The following is a 20,391-nucleotide window of genomic DNA, read 5'->3' as shown; positions in this document are numbered from 1 at the left end:
ACGGCGGCAGGGGTAATTTTATCCGCCTTTCCCGACTCGCTCTAGCGTCACGGCCCGCTCTTACCTGATCGACTTGTGCGACCTGGAGCTCCACAGTGCAGATGCGCCGTCGGTGATCAAAAAGCAACGCGGACTGTTTCGTTTTGCGAGACGCAGGAATCAAGTCCGCGCGCCTGCAGTGTTGGCGCGCAGAAGCAACATGTGTCTTATACCTGCAACAGCCCTCCAAAGTCTGTTGCTCTCTACTACGAGCTATCGCCCGCTTGAGCAGGGCTGTGTTTCGGCACATTGATCCACGTTTGAGGCGCGGGGGTTCGCGGCTGTAAGATTAAGATGTGACTCGTCTTCCCTTTTGCGTGAGGCTTGTCCCCCATCTCCACGCGCATCACAGTAGCCTCATGTGACTGATTCGGCTATTGCTCGGCAGTGGACAACGCAATGCTGCTGATCAATGATCAACATGGTCGTCAGATCTGTACTGCACTGTGCTGCACAATGTGGTGTACTGATCAAGAACCACTGCAACATCGATTTGCGTGCCCACCGATTCACGCAAGACTCTGGCAGCATCACTTGCGGCTCGGATACTGTCAAGGTCAGCCTGGCGGTAATCTCCAGGATGCGAATCTCGGTTGCGCTTACCACACGCGAAGGCACTAGGTCAGGCCGCGCTATACCACAGTGCGCTTGTGACAGCGGCCCTATCCTTATATCCTTCCGATGACCACCAAAAAACCGTTGGCTGCTGGTCTCGCTAGCATTCCTTTGAGGTTGTCAGTTGCTAAGAGGCACAGCATGCCCCACTACGCTTGGAGGAGAGCAGTCATTATGACTAGCACCAGCGACTATGCGTCAACCTCGGTGTACGCCTGATCAACAGCTACAATTAGAACCGGGGCTGCCCCGCCTCTCGACGGACACGGTGTCTCGTCTACATTCCGCACCTTCGCGGCTACTTGTTCCTTGTCAATGAACATTTGTATTTATCTTGCATGTTGTTGAGGCTATTCCTTGTCGACTTTTCTACAAGGAGATCTGCGTCCGAGACATGGAACCAGCTGGGTCAGGCGCGTCTACACAGTGCGCTTGCATAGCGACATGGCGTGAGAACAATACAGTTGCAGATGCGGCTAGCCTGCTGCTCCGCAAGAGGCGTATCAACGGATAGCGGTATTTACCGGAAACCAAGCACGAAAGCTCATTGCAGCCTTGCAGGGCCGTACGGATGCCGCACAAATGCTGCGCATTCGCATCCGCACTTTGAAAGGTTTGTACAAGCAAAACCAATAAAGCTAAAGCTTCAGGGGCTGGCAGCGGATGATCGATGCCCTGAACGGCGCCCAACGGAGTTTGTGCATATATGCTCGCGCAACGACGATGCCAACAGCACCAGACTTGTATCGAAAATCTTCGCGTCTTCAGCTAGCGCATTGATGCCATGATAAATGATTTGACTGTTCGGAGTTATGAGTGCGATGATCAAGCTAAAGCTACTAGTGCACACGACGTTCAGTGCCAAAACGCCCTCAAGACACTTTTTCCGCCGTTTGACAATCTCGACCTTTGCGGAAGCCACGGACTGCGGAGAGTTTAGATATAGCTGCAAGGTACAGATGACAAGCGCAACGCCTGTCGATCATCAGCCAAGGCATTACGGTCAAGGTGAAGGAGCAGGCAATGCCAACCAGATGCAATATGTACAGACGATCCATTGGCAGAAGGATGATCCGGACCGCCACGGCACTTGACGGATACTAGCTACGCCGAAACTATCTTCTACAAATCCGCGAAACACCATCGGCAGATATTTCAGATCAGCGTGAACTCGTCGTCACTCTGAAATAAGCCAATCGCGTCCACACTGTACTGACGTGGGCTAGCTGGCTGTATTGCGAAGCACGCTATCGACGCTTCGCAAACCGCTGGTCTGTTGTGCGAAAAAGTAACCCCGACATTAGCGTAGAGCGGCTTACCTCAATTGCATGAAACGATGAAACTGTCATGTGAAATTTGGTTCAGGAAAAGTTCCGGAGGTTGTGGGTGGCGTACTATTAAAGTAGACGCGATGTAGTTCGGCGTTTGCGGCCATGTAGGGGAACGGTGTGTGACGGTTGGCGTCTGGGTCTCGTGCTTGAGGAAACGGTTATCGTGGCGTTTCAGCATCAATGGGAGTAGATAGCGAGGTCCAGTAGAGTTCATCGGAACACATGCGATAGGGCTTGGGCTCAAAGAGCGAGAGCGAAAACGAACGCTAAAATTCACGCGGTTGGTTAGCTCAACGAAGCCTGAAAAGCAGCCCCCTTCGCCCTGGATATCTTGTGCAACCCTCTCACATATGATTGCCTTCGCCTCCGGAGATGTCGTCTTTGCCCTGGACATGCTGGTGATCACTTCTGGTGGGGACAGTGCGGGGCGTCCACACGTGGACTTTGCAACGGTTTTCCTTCTCTGACGTCACAGCATGATATTCCCGAGCAGCGGCACTTGAGCATTTGCTTACGACCTGTTCTCGATTCGCCGGGAACGGGCCTAGCAGCGACGTTTTGAGACAAGGTTCAAGGAGAGGCTATCCATTTCTCAGCATGGCATTCTCGAATTGCTCGGGCCAGCTGCCGGGTACATGGCAAAGTTGAGTCTCGCGTGGCATATCGGCGGGGCTCGGCAGTCGATGCAGACGTACAAATCACGATGATCGAACATCATCTGCTTTGCCATTGGCTGTCTTGCACGAACTCCACTTCCAAGCGCGTCGCAAACACGCAGCCAGAGTCCTGATGGAGCTGTGTGGTAGAAGCATTAGGCAACTCAAAGCCGAACTGCAGCGAGCACACGTCGTTATGACGTCGAAAAGTAAACAGATTCTCGCCCACGGTTGCGATACAAAGACGAGCGCGCCGCGCACAGCGAATGCCCTCCACATCGATTGACATCGCCAATCGTCTCAATCTTTACACATAATCGACAACATGGCGTCCGAAATGCTAGGCAACGCTGCGGAAAAAGCAAAGGGCCTTGTCGGTGAGAAGACCGGCAAGATGGCTCAGCTTGCAGCTGTTACCAAAGACGTTCACGACGACAAGTGGCGCATCACCACCGATGCTGGTGTTAAGCAGAGCAACACTGATGACTGGCTGTCGGTGGCGACAGACAACCAGCAAGGTCCCTCGCTGCTGGAGGATCACGCCGCTCGCGAGAAGGTAAGCACGCTATTCTTCGCAACGCAACACCAGGGCCTGACAATCTTAGATCCACCGCTTCGACCACGAGCGCATTCCCGAGCGTGTTGTCCACGCCCGTGGCTCCGGTGCTTTTGGAAAGTTCAAACTCTTCGAGTCCGCTGAAGACGTCACATCGGCTGGCATTCTTACCGACACATCGCGCGAGACCCCCGTCTTCCTACGATTCTCAACTGTACTGGGTAGCCGTGGATCGGCAGACACTGTCCGTGATGTCCGCGGTTTCGCCGTCAAGTTCTACACGGAAGAGGGTAACTGGGACATTGTTGGAAACAACATTCCCGTCTTCTTCATCCAGGACTCTATGAAATTCGTAAGCAATGGCCCTGTGCGAACCTCATTCCCATATGTGAGATACTGACTTATTCAGCCCGATGTTATTCACGCCGGAAAGCCGGAGCCTGACTGCGAGGTCCCGCAAGCACAGTCCGCTCACAACAACTTCTGGGACTTCCAGTACATGCACCCAGAGGCTACGCACATGTTCATGTGGGCCATGTCCGACCGCACCATTCCCCGCTCATACCGTATGATGCAAGGTTTCGGTGTCAACACCTACACACTCATCAACGCCAAGGGCGAGAGGAGCTTTGTCAAGTTCCACTTCACCCCCCAACTCGGTGTCCACAGCTTCGTCTGGGACGAGGCTCTCAAGATTGCTGGCCAAGACCCCGACTTCCATCGCAAGGACTTGTGGATGGCTATCGACAGTGGCGCGTACCCCAAGTGGAACTTCGGTATCCAAGTCCTCCCAGAGTCAAAGGAGCACGACTTCGATTTCGACATCTTGGATGCCACCAAGGTCTGGCCTGAGGAGCTTGTCCCCATCCGGTACATTGGTGAGCTCGAGCTGAACCAGAACCCCGACGAGTTCTTCACCCAAACAGAGCAAGTCGCCTTCTGCACAAGCCACATCGTCCCTGGTATCGGCTTCAGCAACGACCCTCTTCTGCAAGGACGCAACTTCTCATACCAGGACACCCAACTCTCACGTCTGGGTATCAACTGGGAAGAGCTGCCAATTAACAAGCCTGTCTGCCCCGTCATGAACTTCAACCGTGATGGTGCCATGCGCCATACTATCACCAAGGGCAAGGTCAACTACTGGCCTAACCGTTTCCAGACTGTTCCTCCTGCTACAGAAAAGGAGGGCGCCTACATCGATTACCCTGAGAAGACTGCCGGAATCAAGGCCCGCATGAAGACCAGCAAGTTCAGGGAGCACAAGAACCAGGCTGAGCTTTTCTACAACTCCATGTCAGAGAACGAGAAGATGCACATGAAGGACGCTTTCGCCTTCGAGCTTGACCACTGTGACGACCCCGTCGTCTACAAGCGTCTCTGTGAGCGTCTCTGTGAGATCGATCTTGAGCTCGCTCAGAGTGTTGCGGAGATGGTTGGCAGCGATGTGCCAACTGAGCAGACTCGCCCCAAGCACAACAAGAAGGCCAAGGGTCTCTCCCAGATGGACTTCATGCCTGAGAAGCCTACCATTGCTACCCGCATGGTTGCTATCCTTATCGCCGATGGTTACGACAAGGTCGCTTACAACGGCATCAAGGCTGCGCTCACTGCTGCCGGCGCCCTTCCCTTCACCATTTCACCCAGGAGAAACAAGATCTACGCCGATGGTGAGGACAAGAGTGGCTCCGGTGTCGTAGCAGACCACCACCTTGAGGGCCAACGCTCCACCATGTACGACAGTGTTTTCGTTCCTGGTGGTGCCAAGTCAGTCGAGACCCTCCGCAAGAACGGTCGCGCCGTTCACTGGATCCGCGAGGCTTTCGGTCACTTGAAGGCTATTGGCGGCACCGGCGAGGCCGTCTCCTTCATCAAGCAGGCCGTCGAACTCCCCGGTATGGAGTTCTCGGCCGCCGCTGATGTTGTCAACAGCTACGGTGTTGTCACTGCTGGTCAGGTTCACGCCGATAGCTTCAAGGAGGCTGTCAACATGGCCAAGGAGGCTAAGGACTTCACCAGCGCGTACTTGTACAGCATCTCACAGCACAAGAACTTTGAGCGTGAGAGCGCTGGGCTTAGCCAGATGGTTGCTTTCTAAGCGCGCGGGTTTGACGAAGAACGGTAATGATGAGATACCTTTTTACTTTCCGAGAACGTAGATAGATACGAAATGATACCACATGAATAGCTTTTACTCATATATTCTCGATTCAACTTTTTCCACTCAGCCCCGAGTATTGATGATGGTGGTGCGAAGATAAGAGCTCGTTCAGGAAATATGTCGCCCCCTTCACCACTGTCGTTTGGCAGTTTTCTTTTCCATTTGTTTGTCTTTGTGCTACTCAGTACGCCAAACATACCGCTGATTCTCCGATCGCTTTTGTGCGACAGCGAAATATGCAGTTACCAGCTGTCCACCCATGACCTTCTGCCCATGTCTTATACAAACCCTGTATCCCTTGTAGTTTTGACCATCACGATACTTATCAATACAAGTCCTACAGGCATACTCTGTACCATCAGCATTATGCGTGGCTTGACCGTCATAGCGCTGGTTTATGCAGACGACGGTATTGCTGGCTAGTCGACCACGGGTGATGTACATTTCAATCAGTTTTTGAACGGCAGCTTGAATTTCTGTGTCGATCAACATGAGAGGAATGTTGATGTTTCCGTGGAAGAAGTAGATGGGTGCTCCGGAAGGGGCGATGAGGGTTTGGCTTGTGCTGGTGGTTGTTGTGGGCACTTGGGGGATTACAGGAACTGCGGTGGTGTCTGGTGCGGGATCATTCGTGCCTTCGTCTTCTTCTTCGCCTTCATCTTCGTTCTCCGTCTCTCTGTCTTCTGTCTTCATACGGATTGGTAGTGGGACAGCATTTTCTTTGTCTCCGTCAGAATCTTCGTCCTCGGCATCACCATCGTCAGCAACCGCTCGATCTGCTCGTTCTTGTCTCTCGCGGTCTGCTTTTTCATCTATAAGCGCGAGGCATATCTTCCAGTCCTCATCATCTTGATAATCAAGGGGACGTGGGTTTTGCCTGTAATTTGCCAGTAGCTCTTCTCGGTTTTGGTACATGGAAGGTTAGTTAGAGACTGGCTGGATTGTCCAGATATCGGCGTAGCAGAGGGCGAAAGAAACATTTGTCTATACTACAAGTATTATATATGTCTAGAATTAGGTGATTGCTTCATCACGCAAATATATCGTGTCTTGTGGGTTCGTCCATATTATTTGCTTCGAGTGGATGTTCGATCTAGTTAAACATGTTATTCTCCTAAACCTCAAGTCTTGAGTGTTCCCGACAGCCATGCCGATGTTGTTCCCACCTACTACATGAGTCTGATTACTATTGACGGTCCATATGATGTAGACAATGACGTAATTGTCCGTGTGAGACTGGTCAACGCAAATTGTAAGCTGGCTACTTTACTGATCACTTCATCGCTCTTTCCAAGGTTTGATACAGAGGTCCGCATCAAGCAGACTCATCCGTGGTATTCTCGCTAGAGCAGATATCTGCCTAAGTATGCGACACAAACAAAGTCTTCAAGGTGCTAATGAGTAGTCTGTCGTTAATATATAAGCTAAGACTGACTCAGCCATGGGAGATATGGGGATGGAGGTGGAGTTCGCGTTCTCCGTAACTTGCTTGCTGCAGCTCAGCCACACGCCCCACTCCGCACTGCCGACGCTAGCCTGTTTCGTGCGGCTGCGCCCTTCTGAGAGGAAAGGGCGATACAGGAAATTAGCGCTTACGAACATCCGAAAGACGTTTCTTTTCACCCACATTGGAAGAGACCTACGCAACGACAGCGAACGTCGCGAAAGTAAAGTACCTCCTTCCAAGGCCAGATAGCTCATCCGGCAAGGTGAAGCGACAGGGCCAACTTGATATTCTGGCAAGCAGCGTAGGTTTCTCCACAGTCGCATCTCGAACGACCGGCTTGGCGAAGTCGTAAAGTTACCGCAATTCCCCACTATTCGTCTCACCGGTTGCCTAAACCTTGGATCTCCATCGCCCTTCCCTGAAGCTGAAGGGCTGCATGAATGACTCCGAACTCCATCGCGAAACTCGTGGGCGCAGCGCCCTTTGATCTAAAATACCGAGCAACAGGCCTCAGGCTCCTAGACACTCATTCTCCATCATACTCGCTCATTCCTTGGAGCTTGTGATTGCTAACCGTCTACCACGACGAAAGCAAGACGCCGTATCCAACGACAACGCCCTCTGACAAATAACATAGTCATGGACCATCAGGGCGCAGGTTTCGCCTTTGACACGACGAACATGGACTTCAGCAACATGTTCGCGACGCCGCAACAACAGACGTTTACGCCAGCGGATAATACTTCTGGCTTCTTCTTCGCTGACGAGGGTATCGATACTACCGCATCATCTTTCATTGATCCGACCATATTCGATAACACCCCTCAGCAGAGCACATTTGACATGCAACATAGTCTTGTAAGCTTCTTGTTGGGCTCGCCGTATTGCATACGTGCTAATAGTGTGGCAGACCTTGGATGACACCTCGGCGACCCCAGCATGGAATACGCAGCTCACTCCTGATATGCAACTCCAACATATCGCGAAATCATTCCCACCCACACCACTACAATCTTTTGATACCATGCCAACGCAGTTCAATGCGCTTGGCAAGCGCCCACTCCAGCTTGATGTGCACGACTACCCTCAGTCGAAGCGTCACGCAAGCTTTGATTTCCCCTTGTTCCCCACACCCCCTGCGACAACCACGTCCAGCTGGAGCCTGGACCCTATCCCCTCCGTGGTAGCAGATGGGCTTCCAGATGAGGCAGCTGACGTCTGCGCGACATGGTTCAACAAGTACAATGTACTGCCAAGTGACAGGCATATCGACTCTTTAAGCCAGCTCACTGGTGAGCCAGCAGATGCCATCCGAAGCTGGTTCAGTCAGCTCCTAAAGCAGGGTATGGGTGGCGGCCAGAGTGATTCAGCCTACAAGTCCCAGACAGCACTCATCCAACAAGAACAACAACAGAAGCAGCATGAATCCTTTTGGGATGACCACACATACCAGACAGAGCTTCCAGGAGCATACAATGTCTACGGAAGCGTTGCACAGCCAGCGCTTGGGGAGACGTCTTCTCCCGGCTCGTCGCCCACTCGTGACAACACCACCGTCACCGTACCAGTAGTCTCCACGCGGGGTAGCAAGAAGCGGTGCTGCCCTACCGAAGACCTTGAGTTGCTTGGTAGGGATCCTAGGAAAATTTACCAGTGCACCAGGAAGTGCGGCAAACGGTATGGCCGCAAGAACGACTGGAAGCGCAATGAAGAGGAAGGCTACCCATGTAAATCCTGGGTTTGCAGCCTGTGTACGATTGAGGGGGTCGAGAATGTCAAGCCATGTTATCGAAAGTACCACTTTGTCCAGCATTTCCGAAACATCCACCCCGAGATGAACCCTGAAGACTTCGACGATGCCAGTATAGTGATCTCCGAAACCGAATTCCCTCGTAGATGCGGATTTTGCCGACATCGCTTCGAATCCAGACAAGAACGTATAGATCACATCGCCGATCACTTCAAACAGGGCAAGTGCATGCTTGACTGGCGGGATGAGGAAGACAACGACAGCAACGATTCTGCGGACGATGACAATGACGACGGCCCAAGCGATGACGGTTTCGGTGGCAAACCTTCTCCTCAACCACCATTCGATCCACGTGGTGGTAGTGGGTCCAAATACTCTGGCAGCGGTGGCAGCGGTAGCGGTTCTACCGGCCCACCATCCTGCAGCGGATTCTTCCAATTCCAGCTCTCACAACTTGGTGAGAGCCAGTCGGATTGTGCGGACCAACATATCAAACCCACTATACTTTCGCCGAACATCTCTCAGTCATCGACCTCACTACATGAGTCGAACAAGTCGGGCTCGCGCAGTGTGTCGACTGTTGCGGGCTCCCTGCGAGATGGCCGCATCAGAGCAGAGGAAGATGACGAGAGCGCTCTGGCCGGAGATGATGTCGCCCAACCCATAAAGAAGGAGCTTCCGATCTCATCCATGGATGATAGGACAGACAGTATTTTGTTGGAGCATCCTCACTGGAAGCACTCTAGAGCCGACATAGCTGCTAGTACTGGGCGTTCGTCATCAGCATCTCCTGCCCACATAGTAAATGGAGAAGTCATGACTCCTGACATATCGCTCGACACGGGTACGACGATCGCCATACAAGACAACTTGTTGCAGAGAGCAACGGGTATTGGACGACCTCCTCTGTCATCCACGATGTCCCTCGCTGCCACCGGAGATCAAGAACGCACGACACACGACGAATCCCTGGACAAGTATACAACGACATCCACGCAGAACATTTTGACGGTTGGACACTCCAGAGGAACAATACAAGCTAGGAACGCGACCTTCCTTAGTGTCAAGCTGCTTGGCTCAGGAGGCTTCAGTACAGTCGACGAAGTCGTGCATCAACAAACGGGATTACACGTCAGTCGCAAGACACTCAAGAATCGTAACCAGACAGTGATCGAGGAGCTCAAGAAGGAAGTAAGCGTTCTTCAGAAGTTACGCCACCCTCATATCATTCGCATCATCGGGACCTACTCATGGGGCGACAAGATGTCCATGTTGCTCTCACCCGTTGCCGATACAACACTTGCAGTATGGCTCGAGCGATCAGCGGCGCAAAAGCCTGCCAATCTTTCAGAGACTATTGTCAGAATGTTTGGCTGTCTCGCATCGTCAGTAAGACATCTTCACGAGCAGCAAGTTAGGCATATGGACATCAAGCCTCAGAACATCTTGATCGTCGAAGGTGACCAAGAGTTCCCTCACGTAATACTCAGCGACTTCGGTGTCAGCTCCTCAGAAGAGATGAGTGATGACCAACACAAGCCGCTAACACGCCAATACATCGCACCTGAGGTATCCTCGGGCATTTCCCGCAAGAAGGCTGCTGATATCTGGAGTCTTGGTTGTGTTTTCGCGGAGATGGCATCCGTTCCCTTTAGTCAAGACAACATGGGATGGTTGGCCTTCCGCAAGGCTTTTAGTGGTCGTACTGGCAAGCACTATTGGCAGGATGTATCTGGTATACAAGACCAGCTCGCCGGGTTCCTTGCCGAGGCAAAGACCACGACAGAGCATACAGTGATCTGCACGCTTCAGAGCATGCTGAATGCTGATCCAGATGCACGACCAGATGCAGGAGCGTTGACTATGATCTTCACTCCGGCACCATGCTGTCTCAACTGGCCCAACGACAAGGCGACGTTCCCCGGCCCACAAGAAGAGCTTGATGGAGTAGACATGCTCAGTCACCAAGGCGACATCGATACCTACGACCATCCTCACCCTCACGGAACGAACGCCACAGAATCAAAAGCCAGCCTTGCGAATGCAAAGACTTGGCTAAGCGAATGTTCATGCACGCACGAAGCTTGTCGCCACATGGTCACACGCGATGCTAGCTCCCTACCCACACGTTTGATCGAGATCCTTTCGAATGGCCAAGATGGCACAGTCCGCGCGAAGGTTGTTCAGACTGACAGTATCGAATCCACTGCCGACAAGACAGAGTACGTGGCATTGAGTCACGTCTGGAGTCACATACAGCCACTACTCTCGAGCGATACACTATCGAGCATGCAGACTGAATTGCCACTACAAACACTTCCGATTGCGATCGCGAAGGCAATTGCGGCAGCGCGTGACTTGGGCTATAAGTATTGTTGGCTAGATTCACTCTGTGTCGTACAAGACTCGGAAGAAGACAAGGAACGCGAATGCATAAGCATGGCGTCTACCTTCCGCAATGCGACACTGACAGTCGTACTTGACCATTCAGAAGACCCGGACCACAACTTCAATGATGAAGCTGTTGTCAAAGGCACGAGCGACAAGACCTATCTTGCGTCCTTACTCGGGTCAAGTACAAGCCAGAGTCCGACGTCAGGTCGACTACCTGCTTCTGCTCTGCTACCAGCTGGCATCCTGAATACGCCAAACTTTGGTTGGGATACACGTGCGTGGGCGCTACAAGACCGCCTCCTCAGTCGACGCTTCCTCCATTTGGGCGAACAGTTGTACTGGGAGTGCAACACCCTCAAGGCATCCGAAACTTTCCCTCGCGGTCTCTCAGCACTCGTCTGGGAGAAGATTCACACTGAACCTAGCAAAGACATGCAGCCTGGCCTGATGGCCACTGCTAAGCATGACAAGAGCAAATGTCGTAACGATGCCCAGCTCATGCTGAACATTGACCCCGTCTCCATCTCTATCACGACGCCAGGAAAGATATGCTACGACAAAGACTACCTAGATATCCGGGAAGCCCACACTTCCGACGCTGTTTGCGCCAGGTCTTTTGGGAGTACAACGGAACCGCAACGCACACTTCCGTCGGCGAATTGTTTACGTCACAGCCAATGGCTGAGGAAACAAGGCGACGATGTCGGACAAGGGACAGAAGCCGTACAAGCTACGTTGAAAGTCAACTCGACCCAAATGTCCGATCTGAAAGGCGATTTTTATCCTCCCTGTCGGAGGAGTGGAAGTCGTAGACTCAACAAAGCTTGCTTCCAGTCAAAGACACTTCCTGGACGGAACCCAGGCGGCGGTAATGGCAACGATGAAGGAGTGGAAGGAAATCTCATCGAGAAGTATGGGAGTGACGCAAATGCAAATGGGAATGGGATGGACTAGTTGGTGCGCTTTGTGGTAAGAAGCCGCTTTTCTTACTCGGTTATTGAGTTGAAGAACCTTCGTCTTTTCCCAGGGCGCTTTAGGAGTATTTCTTTTAGTTTACAACGAACTTTACGATTGTTATTTCAGAATCAAGAATCAACATGTTGGATTCGACTATCTTGTCTTATACGCCATACCAAGTGAGCCTTCATCCTGAGCGGCTGAAGCAGTAATACAACTGTCTGAAGGTGCTACTCGTGCATACTACTGTAGTAACCTTCCACAACAACCTTGACCTCTCAAGCCTCCGGCCTGACCCTCCCCCTCCTCTCCCTCATGCTCTCCACTCTCCTCCTATCCTCCTCAAACTTCCTCTTCAATGCACCCTCAGCCTCCTTCCTGCGCTCCCGATTCTGGAAGCGATAGAAGTCATCGGTGGCCCTATGATTCCTCTTCCTCTCATCCAACTCTGCTTTCTTCTTCTCTGCGTCTTCGATCCTCGCAGGCCCGACACGTCCGCCTCGCGTAACCGTCATGAAGCCATCTTCGTCAGGAACAGAGCGGGATGTTTTGCGGAGGCGATTCCTGGATGTTTCTAGGGCGTTGAACTGTGTGAGGTATGCGTTGAGGGAGGCTTGTAGTACGGAAGGGGTGGGGTAGAGGAGTGTGTTGTGTGATTTGTAGCCTATTGATTGTGAAGTTAGCATGGCATTCATGCAAACCTAGCATGCCGAGTAAAGATATATAACAACAAGACTTACGCTCGACGCCCAACCCTTCACCTCCTTTCCACGCAATACTCTTGCCCTCTTTAACAGCTCTCGCCACCTCCTTGAGCGCTCCCCTCGCACTCTTCTTGTCCACAAAAACCACGACGGCGCCACTCCCACTCTTCCTCACCTCAGTATTCCATAATCGCGGTAGTGCACTCTCGGCGTCTTCCACAACACCCTCTGCAATCACAGCCGCGTCGTCCATCCTCTTTCTCTTCTTCCCCCTCTTGTCACCTCCAGCGACATCGTCTTCGTTCGCAGTTGCAGATTTCTCAGTATTCCTCCACCGCTTATGCATTGGTTGCGCAGGAACACTCGCGTCAAATTCCACGCGTTCGACCATGCTGCCGCCTAATTGTCCTTGGAATAGCGCGCGTATGCTGCGCTCGTCGGCATCTATGGGTATGTTTGCGATGAAGAGACTGCGCTCATCGTCTGCGGTGGGAAGGCTGGGCGAGTGCGGTTTGATGTACACATAGTGTTTTGCGGAGTTTGAGGTAGCTGGTAGGCCGGAGAGGGTGGGTAGTGTGAGGGGGAGGACGGTGAAGTCTGCGATTGTTTTGGGTGGAGCTTTGGACTTCTTGGGCGCGGGGGACGCTGAGGGTGCCATGATGGCTTTGGCTCGTGGGTTGATTGCGACGGACAGCGCTGTGTGCTTGAGCAAGTCTCGCTTGGTACTTCTCCGAATGGACACGATCTGATACTCTACACAGGTCTAGGTCTGAGCGCGGTATCTTAGGGAGCACTATTGCGGGAATCCGACATAGAATTGTTGGTGTGGAAGTTTTCGCATGTGCCCGCGCAAGTCGAGCTCGTGGTGGAATTCCGGTCACGAAATTTTGGCAGGGATGTCACGGCCACGTTAGCGTCGCACGCCGCCCAGAGAGTAGCCATGGACCGTAGTGTGACACAGGTAAACATTTAGAAACGTACTCTCTTCAGATTATGAGGTGATATTGATCTACGGTCGCTGTCGCTATATGGGCTAATGCATTGCTCAACGAACATAGCACTAAATACATACAAATGCTGAAGGACCATACGCGAGCGAGGCAGATAAAGCAATAATGTGGATATCAATGGGAATCATAAGTCGTAACGACGGTGAGAGTTCATCTCCAATGAAAATGTACTGATCGACCGAGTATGCTTGCGTTTTAGCCAAGTCGAATAAGCAGGTGGCGAGACGCAACAACCATGCGCTTGACATCGCAACGCCATCTTGTACGCGTAGTCTAGAGTGTTGTAGTCAGGGATGATGCTATTATCCCAGTCGATTATTGTCGCAGTAAGGAGCGGTGTGAAGAGAGGTGCAAGAGTTCCATAATAGCCAGTCTGGGCGCTCAGTTGAAACCGCCTGGAATGCTCTTCATCGGAGACTCCGGAAGTGAGTGGTAAGCATCATCCTTCTTCTCGTCATCAGGCGAAGGCTCATGCGAGTACTTTGGCTTGAGTCTGTTGCCGATCTGCTCCAGTCTGTTGTCCTCTACAGAAGACAAAGAAGAGGTCGAGTCACCGCGCATAAGCGAGGGGGTGGATTCCGGGCTATGCTTGGGTTTGGTCGGGGAGGGCACAGGGGATGCACCCTGGGTAGTGCTCAGCGACCCGTCCGAGTTTGTTGAGACACGGTTGCGGAAGGGGTTCCTGACAGGCAGGGCTGGAGCGACTGGTTTGGCAACTTGAACAACGCGTGCGTGGATGGCTTGCGGAGCAGCCGCCTGGTGAACCTCATAAACGACTGGCTCATCCTCAAACTCGTCATCCTCATCGTCACTGCTGTCGTCGTCCTCAACCACTTCAGTAGCTGTTGAGTTGCGAGGAGAGCCGGTCGACTTTGAGTCAACAGCGCTATCAGTCTTCTTTGCAGCTGTGGGTGTTGCCTCTTCAATCTGCCTCTCGACACTCTTGGCTCGTGGCGGAGTGGCTTGCTCGACTCTAGTTTCGGGTACTTCTGCTATGGGAGGCGTGGGTAGACGTGCGATACTTGTTCGTGGCGGTAGTGTAGGGGGCGTCTTCCTGACGGTCGGCGGGGGTGGCGGTAGATCGTCAGTCTGTGTGCTCATATCGGCCGTTGGTGTCCGGGGCTCGAGCACGCCACTGATGGTGCTTGTTCGCCAACTTGAGCGTCGACTGCCGGCAAAGCTTGACCGATCCGTGCTTCTCCGGAATGTGGAGTTCCTGAAAGTGTTGTAAATCGGACTTGTTGGGCTCGGCTTGAATTCAAACTGCTCGCTTGTCGGCCGACTGTGTGTGCCTGCCTCCCTGATTTCTAGACCGGCTTCTTGTAGTGCCAGGACGCCATAGGGATCGGGATCGACGGCGTCTGGGATACCAAAAGTCTTGTCTTCGGGGCCTGTAACCTCAAAGTCTCCTGGTGTTGCCTCGTCTGGTATCAGAGACTCATCCACGTCGGTGTCGCCCTGAGCTGACTTGAGTGTTTCCATGAGCCTCCTTATCTCATAAGGTGGATGCCGTACGTTTCCAGCCAATATGTCTTTGACTCCTATGCGTTCGCCGTAGAAGCGCTCGTTCTCGTCCGTTCGCTCGATTATGATGGTTCCGTCTAGCTGGAGACCAGCATAGAAGCCCCGCGATTTGATATATGTGAACAGTGGTGATTGACGCTTGTGGAGCTCCGTGTCGAGTATGCCACCGACACCGGCTGGGCCTGCGACTGCGCTGATTTCTCCTCCCAGAGTACAGCGGATGGACTGGAAAGCCTCCATTGCCTTGTCGGAGTTGATGACGATAACACAGTCGTAGATGTCCACGCCAACAAGGAAGCCTACGCCAACAGTGTGCATCATAATGCCAGAGGGTGGTGACCATGTTCCGTCTGCCTTGCGCGCAACCAATACGCCAGCTCCGCCTGATCCGGAGACCCAGAGGCCGCTGCGCATGGTTGTGAAGATGCAGAGACCTTTGGCATTCTTGATTACCTTGGAGGGTATCTTCTTGAGGACTCGTTGCTTGCCCTTGGGGACATCGGTGGTAATGGGCCGGTCTTCTTCTTGGTAGAATCCATCCTCTGTGACTGTGTTAGCGGTTGGCGGTGGGTATCGGGAATCGACATACTGCAGAAGCTTTTGAGGATCCTCGCAGCCTTGTCCGACTCGATGTCGAGCGTTGTAGGCCAGAAGGCTTCGGAGCCGACCTTGTTGGACAGGCGATTGACAGGCGCACCGAGCTTGTCAACCCAGTTGTAGACTTTGTCGAAGCCTTGCTTCGATTGTGTCTTGGCTGTTGACCACAGGGCCATGTTTTCGGGCTGTCGGTGTGTGCAGAAGCACTACGTCAGAGGTGGGCCAGAGTGCTATGAGTGCGGTGCCGTAGCATTACACATTAGAGATGTAGGGCATTCAAGTAGGACAACTCGTACGAAGAAAAGGCAAAGAGTAGGGTCAGCAGACGGAAGCAGCGGGAAAGGCAGTCTGGTAGGCCAGCGGGCTCCAACCGTTTTTGAGTCCCACTGTACGTCAGCTGTAGGCTAATGCTGGCGGAGGCTGGCGACGGCGCAGTCTAGCATCGGGTACCTTAATAATAACCCTGGACATGACCAAGTGGTTTGACCCCTGCCCATCACGACTCGATAGAAGAGTTAGTGACGGTGATGCGATATTGATTTACCAGAAACAGGACGTAGCGGGGTTGAACACGGGTGCTGGACACGCCCATCACGGAGGCAGCACGTCGCCTGATTCGTCATGAGGATGCGCTTCCATGGCGCCACCAGGAACGAGCAGAAAAAACCAAAAGTCAAGACAAGCGCATCAAACTAGGCCATGCGTCGTGAATCAGGCGCACGTGTCGTGCAGTCTAGATAGCCGTGCGGGTCTGCAATCTACCGGAAAAAGAAGCAAGCACAGGCAGGTGCAGGGCTTCCCCCCGTCTTCACCTCGACGGCCGGAGAAGGGTTTCGCCGTGCTCCGGAGTCGACGCGCCAAGCCATGTCCCGACTAGGCGCGTCCATGGAGCTCGTCCAAAGTTTATGCTTTGCGACTGCGACAACAGCTGGACAAAGAGCTGCCCCAAGACTCTTACCCCTCAATAACCTACTGGGGCGCGTGTGAGGCGGAACGCTTGACGTGTGAAACAAAGCGCAAAAAATACTTTGGTTCTGGGTTCCTGGCAAGCCTGTCTCACCACGTAAAGTCGCGACAGCACGAGTGCAATGTTTCGTGGACCACCTTCCACACCCGGCCGCGATCACTACTACGACTACGACCGCCAACCTTCAACCACCCCCGCCGGCCCGCCGCCTCCAGACGAATCCCACTATCCCTCCTCCACACCAGCCGGCCCGCCGCCCGGCATGAACAACGGACTATTCGGCAACACACGCCCGACATTCAACCCGAATAGCCATGGCTACTCGACAAACTCGCTCTTTGACAGCTCGCCGCCCAAGCAAGGCCTTTTCGAAGGCATTGGAGCCGGCTCGATAGGCACTTCAACGTCCGGACGGCCTCCAGTACAACGAGGACGAATCACCTCCAGCCACTTTCAAGCGCCCACCAACGCACTCAACCGCGATGCACATGGCGAGTCAGATGAAGAATACACCGATGAGGAGGAAGACGAAGACGACCAAGACATGGACCACGACGAGGGCACCGACGAGGACGAGCCGCTCTCCCCACAGCGTCACAACAAAACACAAAACAGGTTCTCCCAATCTGTCGTCTCAAGAACAAGCGCAACCGACATGGAGCCAGGCCTTGTATTAGTGCGCTCCGGTGCAAAACAGACAAAATTCGACCTTCTGGCGCTCGCCAGGGGCCTTACATCCGACGCTCCTCAAGGCCGTTGGATGCCAACTGGCAAACAGAAGGTCCTGAACGAGGGTGATCACCTTATACTGGAGACGGAGCGCCTGGCTGAGAAGGTCCACGAGTCTCTTCACTCAGACTCGCCAGACAAGCGCACCGAAGTGCTCGGCACCGTCGCTCAGGAGTTGGTTGCAGTCTGGAAAGAGGAGACGAAGCCGCCTTCTAGACCACCTGTTATGTCTGACAATAGAACACCTTGGGAAAAACTCAATGGTAGTAAACTTGCCAGTCTTCTGCTCACCCTACACCACCCCCCACAGATCGGCCTGAACCAGCGGGCCTCCGCCCTTTCACTTGTGCCTGCGCGAACTGACTCGAGGCAATACACACCCATTCCAAGGGTACTGCTCGACTGGCTGAATTATGCATTCCCCCTCGATGGTAATTCCGAGGTTGGACAAGTAGGCAAGGAAACGAACGGTTATTCGAGGCATCCTTCTTTCTGGGAGGCGATTCATGTTTCCATTGTTCGCGGCAACTTCTCGCAGACTATGAAGTTCCTGCAGGGTGCTCGACTCGAAAACGCTGAGACAGCCGAACGCGACGGACTAGGTACCACAGGATATAGCGGCACACATCTCCAATACGCGAACCACGCGGTACGTCAAGCAGTTGATCTTCTGCGTGAATGTCCGGCTATTGCATCCGAGGACTGGGACATCAAGGGACATGACTGGAGTATCTTCCGGCAGCGAGTACAGCAGGTATATGCCAGCTTAGAGGACTTTGCCGAGGGCGAAAGTGCAAACCGTCATTCCGTCTATCAACCTTTCCAGGCGGCACACTTTGGCATCTCGCAATCACAGGCAAGTTTCCAGCTTAGCGTGGCGAGTCGCAAAGCCGAGAGCAAAGTACCGTGGTCAGTGTACGAGAACCTGGGAATCGTTTATCGGCTCTTACTGGGCAACGAAGAAGAGATCCTTACCCTATCAGCTGATTGGATCGAAGCAGTTGTGGGTTTGGGTGTTTGGTGGAATGGGGAAGAGGACGACTCTGCACAAGGCAGCCTGGCGGCAAGCCGTCGCTCCATTATGCGGTCACAACGAGTTCGTCCTGTCGACGTGACTCCAGTTAAAGCGTATTGCCAACGGTTGTCCTCTGCGCTGGCGGCAGTCGTTCACAACAGTGACGACGACTTTGGTATCAATGCTACAGACCGCTTTGAAGTAGGCTTGGCATGTGCATTCGACGACAACATCGAGGGTGCTCTAGAAATCCTCCAGGTGCTGTCGCTTCCCATGGCCTGTGCAACTGCGGAGCTCGCCAGTGCAGGAGAGTGGTTCACAAGCGCGAAGGGCCTACTGGATCAGTTTGACCAGAGTGATCTGATGGTCCTGAGTTACAACGAACAGCAGAAGCCAAAAGGTCTGACAAAGGACGACTTGCTTGTTTCCTACTCACAACTCTTGACTGCCGTCGATGTACCCTTCACTTTTGATCATGAACTACCGGGTAAAGAAGGATGGGAGATTGCTGTACAAATTCTCGGCAGACTGGACGACGTCATTACAGCGAACGAACGCATTGAGCAGATATTAAACGACTTACCATTGGACTCCTCGGCCCGCGTTGACAAGATCACTCAGCTTTGCCACAATCTGGGCCTCTCGCAGCATGCTGTCACTATCGCCCAGGTAAGTCGTATCACAACATCTTATTGGATCCAGACTGACTGTTACAGAAATATGCCGACCATCTTCGCACGAATACCGAGAGTTATGGCGATACACTTCTTTACTACGCACGCGCCCACGACGCACAAAAGATTCAAGAAGTGCTACGTGTCTTGGTCGCCCATTGCCTGATCAAATCAATTGCCTATCCACCTCTAGACGAATTAGACGAGTCACTCAGCTCGCTCATCACCTCACCAAAGCAGACCCTAACAAAACTCGCAAGCCTAGACTCAGAAGCCGCTTCCCTCCTCTCGAATCACCTCAGCGGTTATGCGACCATTCGCAAATACTACGATCTGCGAGATGAAGGTGTGCTGCTAAAGGCCGGAGAGAAGCCAGCACACCGGCCCATGGCACGAAAACGAGCTGCAGCTAATGCACTCATGGTCATCATCGCCAGTGCAGCGTCTAGCATTCGTGGTGGGCTGTATGATCCAGAGATAGAAACTGTGGTTCAAGTCGATGTCCTACTACCGTTGCTGGGCGAGGCACTTGTCTTCGTCAACCAATCCAAGCGCACATTGACCCTCCGTCACTTATACGACCTCCTTGCCGCCATCGAGGACCTTGATACCGCACCAAGTATGATCCGAACACAATGCGAAGAAGTACTCACAACCACACTCTTCTCCGCACATGACGTCAACTCGTCACAACAACTGCCGAACCCGCACCAGCTCCTATCGAAATCTACATCCAATTTAACAACGGCGTCAAGCCAATATTCGCTCATTGGTTCGACCGATTTCGGCTCTGCAGATGGTCAGAGTACAGAGGGCTCAACAGTCTTTGTCAAGGGCGGACATGTAGACGATACCAAGCGTGGCTGGGATTGGCGAAAAGGCTTTCCCAAGGGTGCTAAGAGTGAAGATATCATTGCGGTGCTTAGGTTGGGGGTTGCGAGAGAAATTGGGAGAGCATTCGCAGAGGGTGAGGTCACTGCTTGAGGTGTCTGGTTGGGAGAAATGATACCATAATGTAATAGTAGAGCGTTCTTTGGCTTTGGCCATCAGGAGTTAATATTTAAACGTCAGTAATCATCTCACGTTGACACGTGTGTATGATGATCATGTTTGAGTAATTGTCAAGTATTACTAAACGTCTTTCGCTACTCCTCCACTCACCAGATACGTGCCACAGTATGTTTGACTAATCGTATTGTATTTCACACAGGCGTAATATGTTCACACCAATCGTTCTCCTCGTCTGCGAAACTTAGACATATGAA

At 52.8% G+C, this 20,391-nt stretch overlaps 6 protein-coding genes across 6 annotated transcripts; 3 read left to right on the top strand and 3 right to left on the bottom strand.

Moving 5' to 3' along the window:
- Nucleotides 1–2,966: 2,966 nt before the first annotated feature.
- CAT1 (catalase A) lies at nt 2,967–5,295 on the top strand (the record flags this gene model as incomplete). Its single annotated transcript, XM_051734500.1, has 3 exons — nt 2,967–3,197; nt 3,247–3,549; nt 3,607–5,295. The coding sequence occupies 3 exons, from the start codon at nt 2,967–2,969 to the stop codon at nt 5,293–5,295; spliced, it is 2,223 nt and encodes a 740-aa protein (XP_051585777.1).
- A 240-nt stretch (nt 5,296–5,535) lies between these two features.
- J4E82_008265 (uncharacterized protein) lies at nt 5,536–6,273 on the bottom strand (the record flags this gene model as incomplete). Its single annotated transcript, XM_051734499.1, has 1 exon — nt 5,536–6,273. One exon carries the CDS (start codon nt 6,271–6,273, stop codon nt 5,536–5,538), a length of 738 nt encoding a protein of 245 aa, XP_051585776.1.
- A 1,171-nt stretch (nt 6,274–7,444) lies between these two features.
- On the top strand, nt 7,445–11,903 carry J4E82_008264 (uncharacterized protein; the record flags this gene model as incomplete). The annotated part of the gene is made up of 2 exons (XM_051734498.1): nt 7,445–7,663; nt 7,716–11,903. 2 exons carry the CDS (start codon nt 7,445–7,447, stop codon nt 11,901–11,903), a joined length of 4,407 nt encoding a protein of 1,468 aa, XP_051585775.1.
- A 281-nt stretch (nt 11,904–12,184) lies between these two features.
- On the bottom strand, nt 12,185–13,268 carry J4E82_008263 (uncharacterized protein; the record flags this gene model as incomplete). Its single annotated transcript, XM_051734497.1, has 2 exons — nt 12,185–12,570; nt 12,647–13,268. The coding sequence occupies 2 exons, from the start codon at nt 13,266–13,268 to the stop codon at nt 12,185–12,187; spliced, it is 1,008 nt and encodes a 335-aa protein (XP_051585774.1).
- Nucleotides 13,269–14,001: 733 nt separating this feature from the next.
- Nucleotides 14,002–15,917, bottom strand: J4E82_008262 (uncharacterized protein; the record flags this gene model as incomplete). The annotated part of the gene is made up of 2 exons (XM_051734496.1): nt 14,002–15,686; nt 15,734–15,917. 2 exons carry the CDS (start codon nt 15,915–15,917, stop codon nt 14,002–14,004), a joined length of 1,869 nt encoding a protein of 622 aa, XP_051585773.1.
- Nucleotides 15,918–16,829: 912 nt separating this feature from the next.
- On the top strand, nt 16,830–20,110 carry J4E82_008261 (uncharacterized protein; the record flags this gene model as incomplete). The annotated part of the gene is made up of 2 exons (XM_051734495.1): nt 16,830–19,121; nt 19,169–20,110. 2 exons carry the CDS (start codon nt 16,830–16,832, stop codon nt 20,108–20,110), a joined length of 3,234 nt encoding a protein of 1,077 aa, XP_051585772.1.
- Nucleotides 20,111–20,391: the final 281 nt, after the last annotated feature.

Source organism: Alternaria postmessia (genome assembly GCF_024291825.1).
Source record: "Alternaria postmessia strain BMP 2775 chromosome Unknown scaffold_64, whole genome shotgun sequence".
In the NCBI taxonomy this organism is placed as follows: Eukaryota; Fungi; Ascomycota; class Dothideomycetes; order Pleosporales; family Pleosporaceae; genus Alternaria; species Alternaria postmessia.
Note: the sequence above shows the minus strand (reverse complement) of the source record. Positions and strands in the feature narration are given on the sequence as shown.